The sequence below is a fragment of the Mytilus californianus genome, unplaced genomic scaffold (assembly GCF_021869535.1).
Source record: "Mytilus californianus isolate M0D057914Y unplaced genomic scaffold, xbMytCali1.0.p SCAF_5, whole genome shotgun sequence".
NCBI lineage: Eukaryota > Metazoa > Mollusca > Bivalvia > Mytilida > Mytilidae > Mytilus > Mytilus californianus.
In genome coordinates, this window is record NW_026262701.1 from 49,432,894 (window position 1) to 49,453,438 (window position 20,545).

Below are 20,545 nucleotides of genomic sequence, written 5' to 3' on the forward strand. Positions count from 1 at the left end.
GTAGATATCAAATGGATTTTACAGACCAAAAATAAATATTATTCATTACACTATGGGTTCATTTATGTTGTTGTTACCAAATTTTGTGTTTTTTCAGGATACTTAATATCATGGTTTCATCATTTGTGCCTATCAAAGTAACAAAAAATTTGCATTTCGTCTATCATTTAATTTTGTGGTTTTCCTCTATCAACGAAATCCTGAATTGGTATCTAAAAGTTGACTCCACAGTAGATCAGCTCCTGAAAAACATGCTACTCTAGGTAGTATATCATGAAAATAGATTGAATATATTCAGGGGAAACATGGTCTCATGATGCAAAAAAAACACATGTCATTAATCTAGAGGAAGATAAAAGAGCATTCTCATAGATATATGAAAATGCAAACTGAGAACTGATAGCAAATTCTAGGAAATTATTTATAATTATATAATATATAAATATTATGTAGTACAGACATTCTCAATTAAATTGTTACAAATTTTATAAGCCTTCAAAAATGTCAAAGTAATTAGCTTTAATTGTACACTTTAATAACCAATCAGTAACCTGAGGATTAGGCACAATAAAAGGTCCCAGAAATTGCAAATATGGTAAATTCTTCAATCCTTTCAAAATATAGTTTATTGTGTTAATACATGCAAAATGATGTTCTAATCTGGTCAATTTAGTACAGAAAGGTTACTATCCAGTGGCAGATCTAGGGGGTTGGAAACCCCTTTTTTTGACGATCAATGCTTTTGAATGGGGACATATGGTTGGAACCCATCCTTTATCCTGGGTTGGAACTCCCCCTCCCCCCTTTAAAAATGGCTGGATCTGTCCCTGCTATGACATCATTAAACATGTCATAACTTGCCGTTTTTTTCTTAAAGCCTAGAAGTATAAAGGTCTAGTATACATGAACAATTTTTTAATCATATCATTAATGAAATCTGACAATAATTTCTAGAGAACATCTGTCAGTATTTTGGGAAAATGATAATTAATTTTGTTAACTTAAATTTAAGTTATACAAGAATATCACTGGTTTACATTATTGGAAGTGTAAATAAAGAAAAAGTATATCCAATTCCACACTCAGTTGATGTCAATACATATCAAAATGGGAATAAGCAGAGTATATAAAAAGAACACATTTCTCCATACAGAAAGTCCATACAAATGTCATTCCATTATACAGATGCTAAACAAATGAGACATTCTTTATCACAGAACATATGCATTACCTACCAGAGTTAATCCCTGACAAAATGTGTCTGAATCATCCTAATCAGAGGTAAAATTATTAAAATAAGCTGCACTATTGTATATTTGATACAACATGTAGTTTCCTAATTCTTTTCAAATCTATGATTTCTTAACACTAAATATGCTTTTCAGGGAGACAGTACATTTTAGGCATTATTCAACCATGTAAATTTAAAAAAAATTCGTAAGGGTTCCGCGGAACCCAGTGTCTCGCCTACTTTTTCTGTTAATCGCAGGCTCAACAAAAATGAGGAAGTAAATCAATAAAAATATTCCTCTTGATACTATCTTTTGATTGTAAGAAGCTTCTGTCCAAGTTTGGTAAAAATCCAGGATAGTTTATGAATCTAATAAATGTTTAAAATCTTTAACTGCAGACTGAATGTAATGTTAACTGGAAGAAAACAAAATTTCCTTCTAGATACTAGCATTTGATTATAAACAAGCTTCTGTCCAAGTTTGGTACAAATCCAAAATAGTATAAGAAAGTTATTAAAATTTTAAAAACTTTAACCACAGAGTGAATGTGTTGTTTCCTGGCAGAAAATCTAAGTCCATTTAAAAGTAAAATACGGAAAAAATGGATTTATTTTTTTACAAAATTTCCTTCTAGAAACTAGCTTTTGATCATAAACACGCTTCTGTCCAAGTTTGGTACAAATCCAAAATAGTATAAGAAAGTTATTAAAATTTTAAAAACTTTAACCACAGAGTGAATGTGTTGTTTCCTGACAGAAAATCTAAGTCCATTTAAAAGTAAAATAAGGAAAAAATAGATTTTTTTTTTTTACAAAATTTACTTCTGGATACTATCTCATGATCATAAACAAGCTTCTGTCCAAGTTTGGTAGAAACCCAGGATAGTTTAAGAAAGTTATTAAAATTTTAAAAACTTTAAACACAGAGTGAATGTAATATTTCCCGGCAGAAAAACTAAGTCCATTTATAAGTAAAATACGGAAAAAATGGAATTTTATTTTTACAAAATTTACTTCTGGATACTATCTTATGATCATAAACAAGCTTCTGTCCAAGTTTGGTAGAAATCCAGGATAGTTTAAGAAAGTTATTAAAATTTGAAAAACTTTAACCACAGAGTGAATTATTGTGGACGCCGCCGCTGACGACGACGGAATGTAGGATCGCTATGTCTCGCTTTTTCGACTAAAGTCGAAGGCTCGACAAAAATCAAAAATTGAATGATACCATTACTTATCACATTTATTAATCTTTATAATAAAGACTTGGAAAATGTGAATTTTAGCCAAGCATTGATGACACAATCAAACTGAAGATTTTTTCAATTTTCATCAATTTTCATCAAACACATGCTAATTTTGTGATATTTTGGCTAAATCAACATAGAGCTCAAGCATGGCCAAAATAAATATTCTACACTCAAAATATCTGAGAAAAACCCATATTACTCAAGTAGAGCGGTATGATAAATCATAAAAAAAACAAAGGTCAAACAAAATTTTAGAAAATAGCAATAACTTAAATTGATCATTTATCTATATATTGTTTTTCACAACATATTTAATTGAATGCGTACAAAGACCAATGCAATTTAGTTATAATATTAGATTATCTTTTATTACTGATAAGAGCATCAATTCTTATTTTAGCCAATCAGATTATAGAACAGGTAATTTATCATATTTTAACCAATCAGATTATAGAACAGGTAATACATCTTATTCTAACCAATCAGATTATAGAATACGTAACAAAAAGAATGACTTATGACCTGTTCAACCAGTTTGAGTCCTTATCTACATTAGCTAATGAAGAATCCAGGGTTCCCTTAATACATGTAGTAATGCCCAAATAGATTAGATATAAAACTAACTGGATAATAATGGAATATTTGACACTTACTTTTATTGGATAAGAAGTAAATATAGTGTCAATCTTTTCTATATGTACATGGTGCTGTCCCACTCTTATCTGTACCTCACCAGTATCATTAATCACAAATGCCTGCAAATAAATCCAGTCTCTATACTGAACAAATACACATCTGAATAGGTTCTTGAAATAAAGAGCTGCACTATGAGTACATGATACACCCTTCGCATTTTCAACAAATAAAGTTTCATAACTTATCAATGTCATATCAGAAATATCTAAAATAAAAAACTAAAAGGAACTTATTTTAATACATATGAACCAGTCACTAACGTTTCATGAAATTTAGTTAAAGCATTTTTGAGTTATTGTCCAAAAACTGGAATTCACCCCTTTTTTTGTGAATAAAATCCCATTACTCGGAAACGTAAATCTAAAATTAAAAAAAAATGAAAGGGAGCTTACATCAATAGATATAAACAATTCACCAAAGTTTCATGAAATTTAGTTAAAGCATTTTTGAGTTACTGTCTTACAAGTTGAGGACGGACGGACAGACAACAGTATGCCATAATACGTCCCGTAAATGGGCGCATAAAAACTAACAATTATTAAAAGCTAAAATATGAAGGGCAGATAAAAACAAAACGATCTTTCCAAAAACATTTTTTAGGCCATAATAGCGACTGTGAATGTTAATTTTTAGTAAATTTGTAATGTTAGGTTATTGTCTCATTGATGTATAACTAAAATCTCTTTTCATAAATATTTGATTGGCAGTCTCTCTTTTTGAACTATAACATCACTCCTTGCAACAGCATGATCTAACAACTGTTGCGCCCAAATCAACTTATAACAGCTAAAACAATGATGTTTTTTTTTGCTTAGCTGTGGAAAACATTTCATGCAAAACGAGGATGGAACATACAAAGAATAAGCAGAACACCAAAAAAATGATTGACTGAGAATACTGGTAAAAAATTTGAACTATGAATGATACCCTCCACTCTGGAATACTATTAGTATATTGAAGCAAGTCAATTTGATAACCTTGTCCATGGACCTGGATTATATTCCTTTACACACATCATCATGTAGCATTCTCTAACTGTATCTACTCAAGTCATTTAGAAGGAGTTGTACTTACAATGGAAAGTGGCATGCTTTCAACATGTGCCTGGGACTTAACATCTCAAAACAGACAAACCATGACTGTGTTCATACACCCAAAACAAACACAGATCCTTTTTAGCATAGGTCTTACTGCCAGACAAGAATATCTATACCTTTTTTATATGTGAGGTCATAAAAAGCTTACCAGAATGTGTTAACAATTATAGCTTACCTTCCATATTATTACTAGTGTTAATCCTATCTGTATTGCACATTTCAGATCACTAAATTCCCCAGCAGTGTTACCTAGAGTATCATCAGAGGATAATTTGGCCTTGGAGCAGAAGTAGAAGTCAGCACAAGGTGTTAATGAGCTACAAATCTGTAAAAAAGTTATGAAAACCATGTGCACTATTCTTCCAATAATACAGCAAAGCTTAATTTTAATAAATCATTTATATGTCAATGTAGCAATCATCCAATTTTTACAAACACACTAAAAAGAAAACAGCTTTACTTTTATATGGGTCAAACTTCAAAAAGAGGCATAAAGTTTTTGTAACAACTGCATTTTTTGCTGGCCTCTTTTGTTTTATGAATTTTCAAAAGGAATAACATAATTTTAATTATTTTTAATTTCTGAAAAGATTAATTCTTATTCTATAACTAATGATAATTTTATAACTTAATGACACTGGTCATTTCACAAAATTGCTGCTATTACGAGTGACAAAATTAGTTAATTGTTTCTGCAAGACCTGACATAGATTTTAATAGACAAAATGAACTTTGCTTTAATATTCAAAACAACTACAACCAGAATAGAATTTTTTTCTGGAGTTTTTCAAGGCTTAATTCAATTATTTTTATCTCAAATATGATTCATATCTTAATCTTTGTCTATTTTAAAATGACTGACAGCAAAACACATATCAAATAGAATATTAAATTTTTTTGTCAATAACCGTTAACCTTTTGAATGATTCCTATGAAATTAGCTTTACTTGTAGCATGTCATACAAACAATCATTAAGAAACATGATGTATAGGAATGATATCTTAACATTTTAATACAAGCTGCAATTCTAAAAACACTTGAAGCAATTTATACATTACAAAATGCCACTATCTAATAAATTATTATTTACCTATTGATTGTCGATGGAAACATCACTAATTAATTATTATTTACCTGTTGATTGTCAATGGAAACATCACTAATTAATTATTACTTACCTGTTGATTGTCAAAGGAAACATCACTAATTAATTATTACTTACCTGTTGATTGTCATTGGAAACATCATTAATTAATTATTACTTACCTGTTGATTGTCAATGGAAACATCACTAATTAATTATTATTTACCTGTTGATTGTCAATGGAAACATCACTAATTAAGTATTACTTACCTGTTGATTGTCAAAGGAAACATCACTAATTAATTATTACTTACCTGTTGATTGTCAATGGAAACATCATTAATTAATTATTACTTACCTGTTGATTGTCAATGGAAACATCACTAATCAATTATTATTTACCTGTTGATTGTCAAAGGAAACATCACTAAATAATACACAGTCTTTCCCTTTTATTGATTCTGCAAACAAAAATATTTATATAAATTCAGTTTGCAACTATAAAAGATTGTTTCTATTTAGCCAACATAAAATAGCTGATCCAAATATCACATGGATTTGGAAAGGGAATCCAGTGGGCTCCCCTTAAGTTGGCAAAAAATATGTACACCCTGTAATTTTTTATAAGTTTAAAAATTTTACGCACAAATACCATTCAAAGAAAATAATTCTGTGCTACATCCCATTTAAATTGAATTCCATCTATGATAAGTAAAAACTAGATGTGTCTGAATGACATGAATGCCCCTACCCCCACCCAAAAAAATCTTAAAGCCATTTTTAGGAGTGGAAATTATTCACTGAAGGGTTGATAAAATCAACAGAATGGAAAGAAACATAAACTCAATCTGTAACTCATCATAGTAGACTCACAGACTAAAAATCAGCTCAATATGTGAAGGTGTTTAGAGAAATAGTCCCTATAACTGTTATTTTCACAAAATTTTCAAAGTCCATAGCACGTTATTTCGGCAAGAAACAGCGAAGCAGAACCAAACATCAACTCAATCTGTAACTCATCATAGTAGACGCACATACTAAAAATCAGCTCAATATGTGAAGGTGTTTAGAAAAATAGTCCCTATAACTGTTATTTTCACAAAATTTTCAAAGTCCAAAGCACGTTATTTCGGCAAGAAACAGCGAAGCAGAACCAAACATCAACTCAATCTGTAACTCATCATAGTAGACGCACATACTAAAAATCAGCTCAATATGTGAAGGGGTTTAGAAAAACGTCCGTACAACTGTTCGTCGGGGAATGACAAGACTAGGGGATAACTATATGGCCCCAACCACTTAGTGGCAGTACCATAAAAATCTTTTGTCAAATTTATAAACATCAAATTGAATTGTTCCTGATCATCTCTCATAATGATCATCTCTCATAATGATCATTTTTAAAGAGCCAGTCAGTATTTTCATAAATGGAAATAATAAATTTTTGTAAATATGATTTTTTCTGATTCTAATTGACACTCACCTATATTGGTAGGACTTCTTATTGCTTTTAAACATATTTGCATAGTTTCTCTACTGCCCACTTGTATTTCTACAAAAGAAAAATAATATATTTGTTTAAATATAATTGTTATACCACCAGTGAGCTTGTGATATTGTTATGATATGACAAATTTGTTGACATCTTCACATAGTTTTTTTCACAACTGTAGGTCTAAATTTAGTCTTGAGTTAATTACCTGATTTTTGTTGTTGTGAACTGAGGTGTTGTATTGTCCATTTATCACTGGCACAGGAGACTTGGTTAATTTGTACTTCTTTAACATGGGCTCTTTGTGCTTGGACCTGTTGTAAAATCGAAAATTTTATTTAAAAAAAATGTTTTATAAATAAGTATTACAACCAAGGGTCCAGAAACAGTCATATTTGCCAGTCATGACCGAAACTGAAAGTTATTTATCCTAGACAGCAGATTTGGATTTAGGTCAAAAATATTTTACAGTAATAATTTCGGTCATTTCATTAAGATCAGGGTTTTTCAATCCCCATTTTGCACATATTTTTGTTTTGAAATGTTTTCCAGTAATAAAACTGCCACTCCAGTATAGTATGATTATCATAAAGGCCGTCCTATAACCATATTAATGCCTCCGGGTATATTGGCTGCTCATCACTTTTTACCTGTGTGTTCTTCACACCTGACAGAAGTGATCAAGCTCAGAAAATTATTTTGAAGAAATTCTATTCCATTACATCTAACTTCATCATTTAAGAACTTTTCAGTAAAGACCATCGCCAATTCTGATTTAAAAATCAAAACTTTTATGAAATGTATGCTGATAAAAGTAATTTTTCACAAGTCAAATATATATATAAAATCTACTATTTAATATGAATGCGTGAAATTGTCTTTTCCAAATTAGAAACTTAATCATAAAATTCAAAATGATTTCATTCTTAATTAAACAAGTGAAACAATTGTCAGTGATATTCACACACTTTTACAGGTAATAAAATTTAACATGTTGATGATGTTTAAATATAATGATTTCCTGCCATTTGAGAAACAGACTGATCCTGTAAATGAATCCAGAATCAACCATAATTTAGTATTGACTTAAAACTTCCAGTTCTTATTTGTCTTCAAAATGGAAAGAAGGGTTGGAGATTCCTGAGAAATCTACTGTTTTGAGTCATTAAAGTCATTTCAATTTTAAACTTTTGCATTCCATCAATCGTTCATGAACATTTTTAGAAAAACGATCTGAAACTTCATGTAATAAATATAATGAAACCAGTCATTACAAGTTCATTGTTGCCATGAATCTAGTGTGAATAATTTAGAAAGTTTGAAAAAAAGACCTGATACCTTTCACCTAAAACAAAATTGCTACTTTGCATGAGTATGTAAATTCCATTGACACTTGGACTTGGAAAATAAACAGACAAAGTATAATTTGCCCTGCTACTTCACCTAAATGGGCAGTAAAGTTATATTCATAACAAATATGCTTTCTGTTGGCCTGAAGAAAAATATATTTAAAAAATGTACTGTTGTGACTGTATAACTAACCTGGCTCAAGTTTTCCAATTCACAGAAAACAACACAGGAACCAGTTGTGCCCCCTGTCTGTGATGAGTTATTTCCCCTTCTGGCTACAGCTCTCACACTGAGGGATTCTAAAGTGTTTATCACAGCAGTATGTCTTAACAGTCTGTATCTGAAACATTTACAAGCAATTCTTTTATACCTATAAAAATGGTTTATCTTTGGTAAATCAGATTGGCCAGTTCTTTGCTCTTCATTGTATGATACTATTATTGAGTACTTTACCCTTCTCTGATTTTGCCATTTGGACAACAAGGGAAAAGGTAATGATGCTTGATAATGCCATTCAAAAAGGTCACAATATTGGCTTATCAATGAAAAGGGCATCAGTTTTTTCTATGATTGGATAACAATAACTAATAAATGGAGACTGTGTCCAAGGGACACAGATGATGCCCCTGCTTACATTTAACACTATAAAGGGACAGAACTCAAGGACAGTAAAAGTGACGCCACCCAAATTTAAACTTGATCTGAGTTTTGTGATAATAAGCATTGTGTATAAGTTTTATAACATTTGGTTGAGGCAAACTAAAGTTAGAGAACAGACACCAATTTTGGGACGTACGTACGGACGACAAGGGTAAAACTTAAATAATGCCCACTCTGATGACAGCGGGGGCATAAAAAAGCATCTGCACCCTATAGAAATAACATATCTGCAAAAAAATCAGCATACCAATATTTCAAACATTTTTATATTTAACCATCTGAAATAAAAAATATCATAAATTTAGATATAAAACCTATTAATAACAATAACAAGTAACTATTTTGGAATGCATTCAGTAAATTTCAGTTGTTCTACTGTTACTGAAATATGAAGCTTACCTTGGCTTTGGTGTTGAATGAATAGGTTCATAATAAAACATAAAATGTGTTTCGTGCACTCCTCCTATATCATTCCCCCGTATCCAGGCTGGCACAGATAATGTATTTTTTGGTTGTAACACACCATTTGGAAGAGCAATGTCCACGACACATGACTTATTGTTTGTCATTTTGGAATTAAATTCACAAGATGAGCTTTTATTTGGCACTTCAGACGACTCTTGATACACAGTTGGGAATTTGGGTATTTCACCGTGAGATCCTAACGTAAAAAATTCTGGAGTGGATGATCCTACTTTGAGTTTGTGTAAAGGACTAGTACCAATGTTTGTAAACTGTAACATGATGGCATGTACCTCACCACACAATAACGTCTGTGGGAAATTACAAAACGACACTTGTAATTGTGGCATTTCCTGTTGAATAACTAAATCTAATCTACGATCAGGTCCATACATTTTACTGGCCTTTTCCTCTTTTGAATTATTTAACCGAGGTCCTTGAACTTCAAGTTTTTGTTTACCACGAACATATAAAGTATTGGAAGACTTGGGTCCTTCAGTCTGTGCTGTTCCTAAATGGAATGCAAGTCCAACTATCCTAAGTTCTCCAGTCTGGTGAGGGACAAGCACCAACTGCACCTAAAAAATTATATGTCTGGGTAACTGGTTATTGGACAATTAATTTTTTTTTTTCTTAAGTAATCAAATAATCAAAAATATCATTCTACATGTAAATAACGTGGTAAATCTTGGTATTTAAAAATGATTCAATTGATGCTATGTGACCAAGTAATCACCATACATTTTGGGATCATACATTTAAATGAATACCATGGATTTATCATTATTTTTTGGGGTACTAATATTTGTTGATTTTCATGAAAGACAAGCATCAAGTACCAGTTATTTCAATGGTAAGGGCAACCTTAAACTTGCCCTTAAGATTTTCACTCATCAACTTGTTTTATTGTTATTCAGATGTACAATAAATAAATTACACATCAATCATTTTTCAAACTGCTCAGTTTTACAATATTCTGTAATCTTTGTCAAAGGCAAGAGCAACTTAAATTTAATCTTAAAATATAAGTACTTCCCTCTCTGGTTTTGGCATTTCCACTGTGCAGTATTTAAAGTATTACCCGATTACTAATCTTATTTTCAAACTGCACATCTTATTGTCTCATGTGCTGTTACTTTACTCTTTGACAGTCATCAAGACTGTTTTCAATACAAAAGCTATCAAATTTGCCTTTTCAAACAGTCAAAACCAGAGTTGGCAAAAAAAAATGTGCAAACTTCTATTGAGTAGATACCGGTATATAAATCATTTTCTTCATCTTCGAACTTAAAAAAATAATCCATTTAATACGACCGGCAGCATTCTGTCCAATATTTTTTTTAAAGGTGAAAACTTTAGTGGGTATAGAAGTGCTAAATACATGTAGCATGACACAGGTCAAAATAAACTTGAGCAGTAGTGTTTGAATCACTATAAAATTACTTACTGGTAACTGTTCATTAGCTTGGAGAGTAACACTATCTATTACTTGAGTGTAGATGATTTCATTAGCTAAGGTGTTCTGAAAAGAAACACAATGGTCAAGAAAGACTTGAAATTTTCCACAAGCTATATAAACGTATTATGCAGGTGAAAAAGCTTGCTTCCATTACATCACTATAATTTACCAGATGTTCATCTGTCAGAGTAATACTGGTTTAAAAAAATGCTCATACAATAAAGATCAAATTGATCCCTAACAAGGAAATTACCACTTCTCTAATTTTGGTGGTAATGTTGTGATTTGATCAACAGTGAAATCCAAGAAAATTGATACCCATGATAAAATTTCATCTATTTAAGACTTTTTCAATTAATCTTACATGTAATATGAAGGTATCCAAATTGCACCTATTTTTTTAGGTTTGTTTCACCTTCATTTATCTAAGAAACAGACAAAATTTTTCATATTGTGTTTATTTAGTTTTTGTATCCCTATTTACTCTATAATACAACAAATTTAATTTTAAATCCATTTTGACTCCTAGAAATCAAGATTATGTAATGAGGTATATCTTAATGGTTCACATGCTTAACTATACATCCATTAAAGTCGAACAACTGATGTTTTGTTTATTTCTTCACATTTTTATATCAATTTGACAAGAATCCATGCTTATAATGCATTTTGTATGAAATGGATGCCTGTGACACATTTTAATTGCTAATTTTCAAAAGTTGACTTTTTGCAGACATAAATACAAACGATAAAAATATAAATTTTGTTTCTTAGAAAACCTTTGGACCTTTTATGAAAAATGGGTGCAAATTGAGTACTTTGTGCAATTTAGGTATGGGACTTTTCCCCTTCTTTATTCCTACTTTTATAAATCAAATCATTAGAGCCCTTTCAAAAAGATTTATTCAATGAGGTCTGTTACAATAATTGAAGCTGACCATAATATTACCTTAACATTAGAAAGAACTTCATTGGTAATCAGCTGTGGTTTCTCTGTTCCTAGTAATGATGGTAAGAATGTCCACAATAGGGACACCTCCGTCAACATTAACATCACTTTCAATGGGTTAACTAGCTGTGCTTCAACAACTATTGATTCTGAAAACAAACTTGTCCAATATATTACAAGTATTAAATTGGTAAGTTTTTTGAGGGGTTTTGGGAGGGGATGTTTGCACATCTAATATGACTAACACACCTAATATGACTAACACATCTCATACGACCAATTTGGAACTTAAACATAAAACCTCAAAATCTGATTGGCCATTCCACATTAATTTTCATAAATATATCAAATAGTAAATTATGTTGTTAACAGCATGCAGAATTCAAAATGACTTTTCTATGTAAACTTGGCCTGACCCATGGGTTAGCAATGAATTATTATGTCTGTGGGTGAATGCCAGTAACTATTATTCCAAGCAAGAAAATGAGAAAGATATTAAAATTTGTCCTAAGGTTATGTGTTCTAACTGTGTACCATGTATATCAAAAGGAACAGCTAAGACAAAATATTTATAAACTTTTGCACAAATTCTTGCAAGTTAGAGTTATTTTTAAATTCAACAGAATGCAGAGTTTTCATGCTAAAAATAATCTTGAACATTATGCAAAGTACATATAGTTGATTAAATGACTTCTTTAGATGCAATAAACGAAACTAATAGTCCATAGGATTTTATCTTTGAATTTTATGAATTGTCTTGATATGTAAACAAACAATTTCACTAGTTTATACAAGCATTCTGAGAGTATTGCATGGCAATACATAGTCCCCTACCGGTTAAAAATTAATTGTACTGGAACAAAATGCTAATTTGATCTATAGCTTGTCATGGTGTAAACTATATAACAAATATCAAGTCAATATCTTCAAGCATGACGAAAAAAAGTGCGGAAAACTGATAATTTAAGTGAATTTTCTAAGTTCAAGGACCATAACTCTGCAAAAAATCATCAAACTGAAACAAAATTCAAACTTGGTCTGTACCTTGTCATGATAAAACTATAAACCAATTATCAAATCAATATCTTCAAGCATGACGAAAAAAGTGCGGAAAACTGATTATTTGAGTGAATATTTTAAGTCCAAGGACCATAACTCTGCACAAAATCATCAGACTGGAACAAAATTCGAACTTGATCTGTAACTTGTCATGATAAAACAATGTACCAATTATTAAATCAATATCTTCAAGAATGACGAAAAAAGTGCAGAAAACTTGAATATTTGAGTGAATTTTCCAAGTCCAAGGACCATAACTCTGCACAAAATTATCAGACCGGAACAAAATTCAAACTTGATCTGTAACTTGTCATGATAAAACAATATACCAAATATCAAATCAATATCTTCAAGCATGAAGAAAAAAAGTGTGGAAAACTGATTTGCCGGACTGACAGAAGGACAGACAGACGGACAGACAGACAGACGGACAGAGTGCAAACCTAAAGTCCCCTTCGACTTCGTCGGTAGGGGACTAATAAAATTCACCATTAGTTTTCATGAATTTTCAGGACAACATTCATTTCTAAATTATTATATATAATTCACAATCAAACATACCACATGATGTAATTCCTTTGCTTTAATAAAAATATAAATCAACTCACCACCTACAAAACCAACTGGATTATATTTGTTGTTGGTTTTATTTGTGAAGACTTGCAGTGTTGGTCGGAATGTTGGTGGAAGGAATCCTTTATTAGCGGAGGACACTAGCCCCTCTTCCATCTGAGTCCATCGTGGGTGGTTACATTCACTGTGATCGAACCATACACCTGACACAGCTACTTTGTCAGATACTGGAAAATAATTAATAATAAATGATATAACTACTTTCTCTGGTTCTAAAATAAAAATATCGTGGAATGTTAACGGTGTTTTCAGTAAAATTGAATATTTTCTCGTTTTAGCTATTATTGGATTTTTATCTAGATATAACTGATATTTTATCATTTTTGTGAAGAAGTGTTACAAAGCACTTTTTAGAATTTCATAGCTTGCAACAAATTTCATGCAAAAGTTTGGTTGGCCTTTTATCAAGGATATGGTATATCAATTCATGACACAACATCCATGAAAAAAATATCAAATTCTAGCTGATATTGTCAAGTTGATTCTGTTGAGCACAAACAATGTATTAATAGACAAAGCAGTTGAAATTTTACCTTGACTAGGTTGAGGCCTACTGCCTAATAATACTTTAGTTTCGTTGGAGTCAACAATTGGTAATGGTAATTCAGGTAATGGTCCAGAATGTACACCCAGTTCTCCTGCTTCTTGGGTAAGTAATTGCTGAAATGTATCAATGCGTTAAGTAATAAATAAATTAAACAAAATAAAATAAACATTCTTTAGGTTTATTTCATTATTTTCATTATAATTTATTCATAAAACGTATCTAATATATAATGTTTTTATTGGCATAATTTTTAATTAAATTGTACCACACAGAGCTATTTCTCACTTGTGTGTCCTAATCAAACACCAGTTGACACCTCTAATGCCAGAAACTGCATGCAAAAGTCTTGCTTCCGCAACTTTTCATCGCAATGGATACAAAAACAAGAGTAAAACAAAATAATTACTAACGACAGACATGTCAAACTTGTTAAAGAGTAATTATTTTAATAATGAAAATATCTAACATATAATGACCAACCTTGTATACAAAAAGGTACTCTCTGAAGAAGGCTCCTTGCTGACCAGCAGTCTGCTTACTGTTTTCGGTCAGTAAGTGCTTGAAAGCAGCAGTAGCATTCTCCAAATGTTTTAAGTTGAAAGACTGTCTACCAAGAGTAAAATTAATGTGATCCTGAAATATGAAAAAACTACAATGAATAAAAACATTCAAATCTAGAAATTCTGGACCAAATAGCGTGCTAATATAAAAAAATTTACAAGATGTTGACTTTACTTTTATCTAACTTCTAAATTATTTTTTTTTTGCACAGAATTTAAAATCAAAGAGATTTCCCAATGATTTATCTTTAAATTTGTGATACTGTGGATTCATTAATGTTCATGACTATTTTTTAGGATAGAGGAAAGATTTTTTTTTTTATGGAGACTTGATTTCATGGCTTTAACAAATTTTGCATACAGGTCTGTAGAAAATTTGAATTTCTGTTAAAACATTTCAAATTCAAGACCTAACAATTACCTGTGAAACCTACAGTACTCAAAACACAAAAGAAACAGAAGAATTATATTAATTCCTGATATGTAAAATTTTAGGTCTTTTTCTCACCTCAGCTAATGCCCATCCTTTTCCTTTGTAAACTTGTAATGCTTGGGAATATGACCGTAAGGAATGTTTACGCTGAAAAAAAGAGTAATTTAAATTCTAAGTTCATACCAGAGAGTTCCATCTTCACACCTTTTTTTCAGTTTTGGATTGAGTTTGTATTCTGTTTATTCTCCAAACTCACCATATGGACATGGTTATAACAAATCATTCTTAAATAAATTAAACTGAAGTACAGATTGGAGCTTATTTTTTATTAATGCTGCTGACATGAAAAATGAAATTTTCATAAATGCACTTCCATATATGTCTCTAAATGACTCTCTAGATAACTAGCATATCAAATTTGAGATAAAAGACCTTACAGTACGTTACCCATCAATTTGTATTTTTCAAGTTCAAAATCATAAAAAAAGATGAGAGGCCCATCATCATCTCTTATTATTTCAATTCATTACTGACAGGTAATGTTCCAGGATCAATTTACTGCTACAATACTCTATCAGCAACAATTTGCATGCAACTTTGTATAACAATTTTTAATTTCTCTTACCTGTCCAGCTTTACTAAACCGGTGACCAGCTAATATCATGTGGAATGAATACTTTCTGACTTTGGGAACTTCCATGTTAATGTAACAATGAGCAGCTTGTTCTAGCAGTAAGGCACTTCTCAAGTCTGAATCCTGCAAAATTAATGTAATTTTTTTTTAAGTCTACAAGAAATATGATTGATAATAAGACTGTTTATTGTTCTGTAAGAATAAGAATGAAATGCAAATTGAACAAATCATTGATTGTTCAGATCTGATAATTGGCTGAAAATGTCACATATTAAAAAAAAACAGTCCCTAAGCTGAGTAACTAAGTAATTTGAACCTGAAAAGTGGAAAAGGGGATAAAAATATGGTTAAAAAATATTGTTAAGTTTATATAAAAAAAATCACTTAACTGTATTACTCATTTTCATATTTCACAACAATAAATCATATACTGTAGATACATTTATTTTGTTCAGTACATTTTTTCTCAAATGAAAAAAATAATTGTATTTTCATGGATTCTTGATGTGGTGATTTTAACAAATTCTGCAAACAAGACTATAGAAAATTGGTAAGTTTGGGGAATATCTAAATTGATGGTTCAACTATAAATACAAATTTTTAAATAAAATGCTTCGCTGGGCGCAGCTTGATACGACCACAGAGGTCGAACCCTGAACAGTTGGGGCAAGTATGGACACAACATTCAAGCTTGATACAGCTCTGAATTTGGATTGTGATTAAATATTTGACACAGCATAGGTTTCTGACACAGAAAGAATGTGGTCTAAGAACTTCAATTTTTTTAATTTACCTATTATGGTCCAATGCCCAAAATCAAAATACATGGTTAGATTCAGCATATCAAAGAACCCCATATATTCAATTTTTGTTGAAATCAAACAAAGTTTAATTTTGGACCCCAACTTGGACAAACTTGAAAACTGGTCCCATAATCAAAAATCTAAACACATGTTTAGATTCAGCATATCAAAGTACCCCAAGAATTCAATTTTTGTTAAAATCAAACTAAGTTTAATTTTGGACCCTTTGGACCTTAATGTAGACCAATTTAAAAAACGGGACCCAAAATTAAAAATCTAAAAACACGGTTAGATTTGGCATATCAAAGAACCCCAATAATTCAATTTTTGATGAAATCAAACAAAGTTTAATTTTGGACCCTTTTGACCTCAATATGAACCAATTTGATAGCAGGCCCACAAAATAAAAAATCTAAATACATGGTAAGATTCAGCATATCAAAGAACCCCATATATTCAATTTTTGTTGAAATCAAACAAAGTTTAATTTTGGACCCCAATTTGGACCAACTTGAAAACTGGGCCAAAAATCTAAAATCTAAATACATGTTTAGATTCAGCACATCAAAGAACCCCATATATTCAATTTTTGTTGAAATCAAACAAAGTTTAATTTTGGACCCCAACTTTGACCAACTTGAAAACTGGTCCCATAATCAAAAATCTAAACACATGTTTAGATTCAGCATATCAAAGAACCCCAAAAATTCAATTTTTGTTAAAATCAAACTAAGTTTAATTTTGGACCCTTTGGACCTTAATGTAGACCAATTTAAAAAACGGGACCCAAAATTAAAAATCTAAATACACGGTTAGATTTGGCATATCAAAGAACCCCAATAATTAAATTTTTGATGAAATCAAACAAAGTTTAATTTTGGACCCTTTTGACCTCAATATGAACCAATTTGATAGCAGGCCCACAAAATAAAAAATCTAAATACATGGTAAGATTCAGCATATCAAAGAACCCCATATATTCAATTTTTGTTGAAATCAAACAAAGTTTAATTTTGGACCCCAATTTGGACCAACTTGAAAACTGGGACAAAAATCTAAAATCTAAATACATGTTTAGATTCAGCATATCAAAGAACCCCATATATTCAATTTTTGTTGAAATCAAACAAAGTTTAATTTTGGACCCCAACTTGGACCAACTTGAAAACTGGGCCCATAATCAAAAATCTAAACACATGTTTAGATTCAGCATATCAAAGAACCCCAAGAATTCAATTTTTGTTAAAATCAAACTAAGTTTAATTTTGGACCCTTTGGACCTTAATGTAGACCAATTTAAAAACGGGACCCAAAATTAAAAATCTAAATACACGGTTAGATTTGGCATATCAAAGAACCCCAATAATTCAATTTTTGATGAAATCAAACAAAGTTTAATTTTGGACCCTTTTGCCCTCAATATGAACCAATTTGATAGCGGGTCCACAAATAAAAAATCTAAATACATGGTTAGATTCAGCATATCAAAGAACCCCAAGAATCCAATTTTTGATGAAATCAAACAAAGTTTAATTTTGGACCCTTTTGACCTCAATGTGGACAAAGTTGATAATGGGGCCCAAAAATCAAAAATCTAAATACATGGTTAGATTCAGCATATCAAAGAACCCCATATATTCAATTTTTGTTGAAATCAAACAAAGTTTAATTTTGGACCCCGATTTGGACCAACTTGAAAACTGGGCCCATAATCAAAAATCTAAATACATGTTTAGATTCAGCATATCAAAGAACCCTAAAAATTCAATTTTTGTTAAAATCAAACTAAGTTTAATTTTGGACCCTTTTGACCTTAATGTAGACCAATTTGAAAACGGAACCAAAAATTAAGAATCTAAATACACGGTTAGATTCGGCATATCAAAGAACCCCAATAATTCAATTTTTGATGAAATCAGACAAAGTTAAATTTTGGACCCTTTGGACCTCAATGTGGACCAATTTAAAAACGGGGCCGAAAATCCAAAAACTTAATACTTGGTTAGATTCAGCATATTGAGAACCCCAAGAATTCAAGAATAAAACCCCATTGAAATTGATCAAGAAATAAGCAATTTATACGAAGTATCTTCTTTTGCACAATACTGTGCAATTGAATATTTCTTGCTATTGTGCAATACTGTACAATTGACAATTTCTTGCTATTGCGCAATATTGTGCTATTGGATATTTCTTGCTATTGCGCAATACTGTGCAATTGAAGATTTCATGCTATTGCGCAATACTGTGCAATTGAAGATTTCTTGCAATTGTGCAATACTGTGCAATTGAAAATTTCTTGCTATTGCACAATACTTATTATATAATAATTTACACATCCTGTTTGGTGTGTATCTCCTACCATATCATTATTATTTGCTTTTAAATATTAATCAGAAATAACCAACTTAAAATGGAAAATTAGAAAAAAAAAAAATCCCCCCCCCAAATTTTTTGAACCCCCTTATGATTCATCACCCCCAAACTCAATCCCAGCCTTCCCTTTGTGGTATGGTACCTTGCAGTACAATTTCAGAGAGATCCATACACTTGAACACAAGTTATTGTCTGGAAACTAGAAAAATGCTTATTTTTGGCCCCTTTTTGGCCCCCTATTCCTAAACGTTTCGGGCAATTACCCACAAACTCAATTCCAGCTTTCCCTTTGTGATATGGAACCTTGTAGTACAATTTCAGAAATATCCAAACACTTACACACAAGTTATTGTCATGAAACTAGAAAAATGCTTGTTTTTTGCCCCTTTTTTGGCCCCTAATTCCTAAAATTTTGAGGCAATTACCCCCAAAATCAATTACAGCCTTCCCTTTGTGATATGGAACCTTGTGGTACAATGTCAGAGAGATCCATACACTTACACACAAGTTATTGTCTGGAAGTTACAAAAATGCTTATTTTTGGCCCCTAATTCCTTAACTGTTGGTACCATAACCCCCAAAATCAATCCCAACCTTCCTTTCGTGGTATTGAACCTTATGGTAAAATTTCATGGAGATCCATTCACTTAAACTAAAGTTAGAGTGCGAAAACCAATGTGTCTTCGGACGACGACGACGACGACGACGCCAACGTCATACCAATATACGACCAAAAAATTTTCAATTTTTGCGGTCGTATAAAAATTAGTACCCAACATATAAAAGTGGATTCACAGTGTATGTTAAACAATTTTCCTTCAATTGGACAAATATATTCCATATAAAAAATATTCCCTGCCTGAAACCAGCTGAATTATCTGAGCAAAAGTAAATTAAATACCAAACATGTTTAAATATGTGTAGCTTTAAGATTAAATTTATTTTGGACCAGATGAAAGAAAATTAGCTAACACATCTATTGTTGCAGTTGTAAAGTAAATCATTCATTCAATGTACAAGTTCAGTATTTAAAACAGACAGGACAGGTTAACTTACCTCACTAGTTAACTTTATGAACTGTAAAGCAGCTTCGTGGTACATCCTTCGACTCTTTAAAGCTTCTGTACTAACAACTGTGGCTCTAGCAGCATATAGGGGATTTCTGTAAATAAACAATAAATGTTTGTACTGCTTTCCAGCACTAGCAGAAAAGCAAGGCTTGTAGAGAATTACTTTTCTGTTTGACAGATAGGATAATTTAAGCCTTACATATCTACATACATATGGGTTTTAAATTTTCAGCCACTAAACTGCTTTTAAAGAAACAATAATTGCTTTAGACTGCACAAAATACCAAAATGAGAATGACATAAGCTGTTCTTCATCCACTACCATCATCAAAACAAGCAATGCAGAAGACTTCAATTGTCAAGTATACCCGTGTTTAGTTCAAATGTACTGGAATACATTCTTTCGTTAGGTGAACCGATTCCACAAATAAAAGGTGTTACAGCCAACAATTATATCAAAAGTTTCAAAAAGAAGTGTTGTACATAGGATTGGTTCTATTTACATATGATCTCATTTAAAATATCCAATCTGACATACTTGCAAGTCTGTAGGTAAGTCTGTATGGCACTCTCCATATAATGGAAAGGATACTTTTGTTCTTGTGGATCCATGAACATAGCTATACATGCCATTTCCTGCAAAAATATGTGCATAAAAGAAGGGTTAAGTCAATGATACACCCAAATATTTTAAAATAA

At 31.2% G+C, this 20,545-nt stretch overlaps 1 protein-coding gene across 3 annotated transcripts in view; it reads right to left on the reverse strand.

The window, feature by feature from the left end:
- Positions 1-20,545, reverse strand: part of LOC127702394 (trafficking protein particle complex subunit 8-like) — a 56,750-nt gene that overhangs the window by 7,693 nt on the left and 28,512 nt on the right. For 2 of the 3 annotated variants that reach the window (XM_052206592.1, XM_052206591.1), the window contains exons 10-26: positions 20,385-20,482; positions 19,833-19,938; positions 15,589-15,720; positions 15,039-15,110; positions 14,451-14,603; positions 13,957-14,083; positions 13,399-13,590; positions 11,732-11,880; positions 10,771-10,845; positions 9,261-9,901; positions 8,394-8,541; positions 7,060-7,165; positions 6,843-6,911; positions 5,762-5,820; positions 4,450-4,599; positions 3,135-3,236; positions 1,236-1,271 (exon numbers count right to left, since the gene is read on the reverse strand). In XM_052206592.1, the coding sequence (XP_052062552.1) occupies positions 1,236-1,271; positions 3,135-3,236; positions 4,450-4,599; positions 5,762-5,820; positions 6,843-6,911; positions 7,060-7,165; positions 8,394-8,541; positions 9,261-9,901; positions 10,771-10,845; positions 11,732-11,880; positions 13,399-13,590; positions 13,957-14,083; positions 14,451-14,603; positions 15,039-15,110; positions 15,589-15,720; positions 19,833-19,938; positions 20,385-20,482 (2,415 nt within the window). The remainder of the gene's footprint in view (positions 1-1,235; positions 1,272-3,134; positions 3,237-4,449; positions 4,600-5,761; positions 5,821-6,842; positions 6,912-7,059; positions 7,166-8,393; positions 8,542-9,260; positions 9,902-10,770; positions 10,846-11,731; positions 11,881-13,398; positions 13,591-13,956; positions 14,084-14,450; positions 14,604-15,038; positions 15,111-15,588; positions 15,721-19,832; positions 19,939-20,384; positions 20,483-20,545) is intronic. The other variant, XM_052206593.1, reaches the window with a different exon arrangement.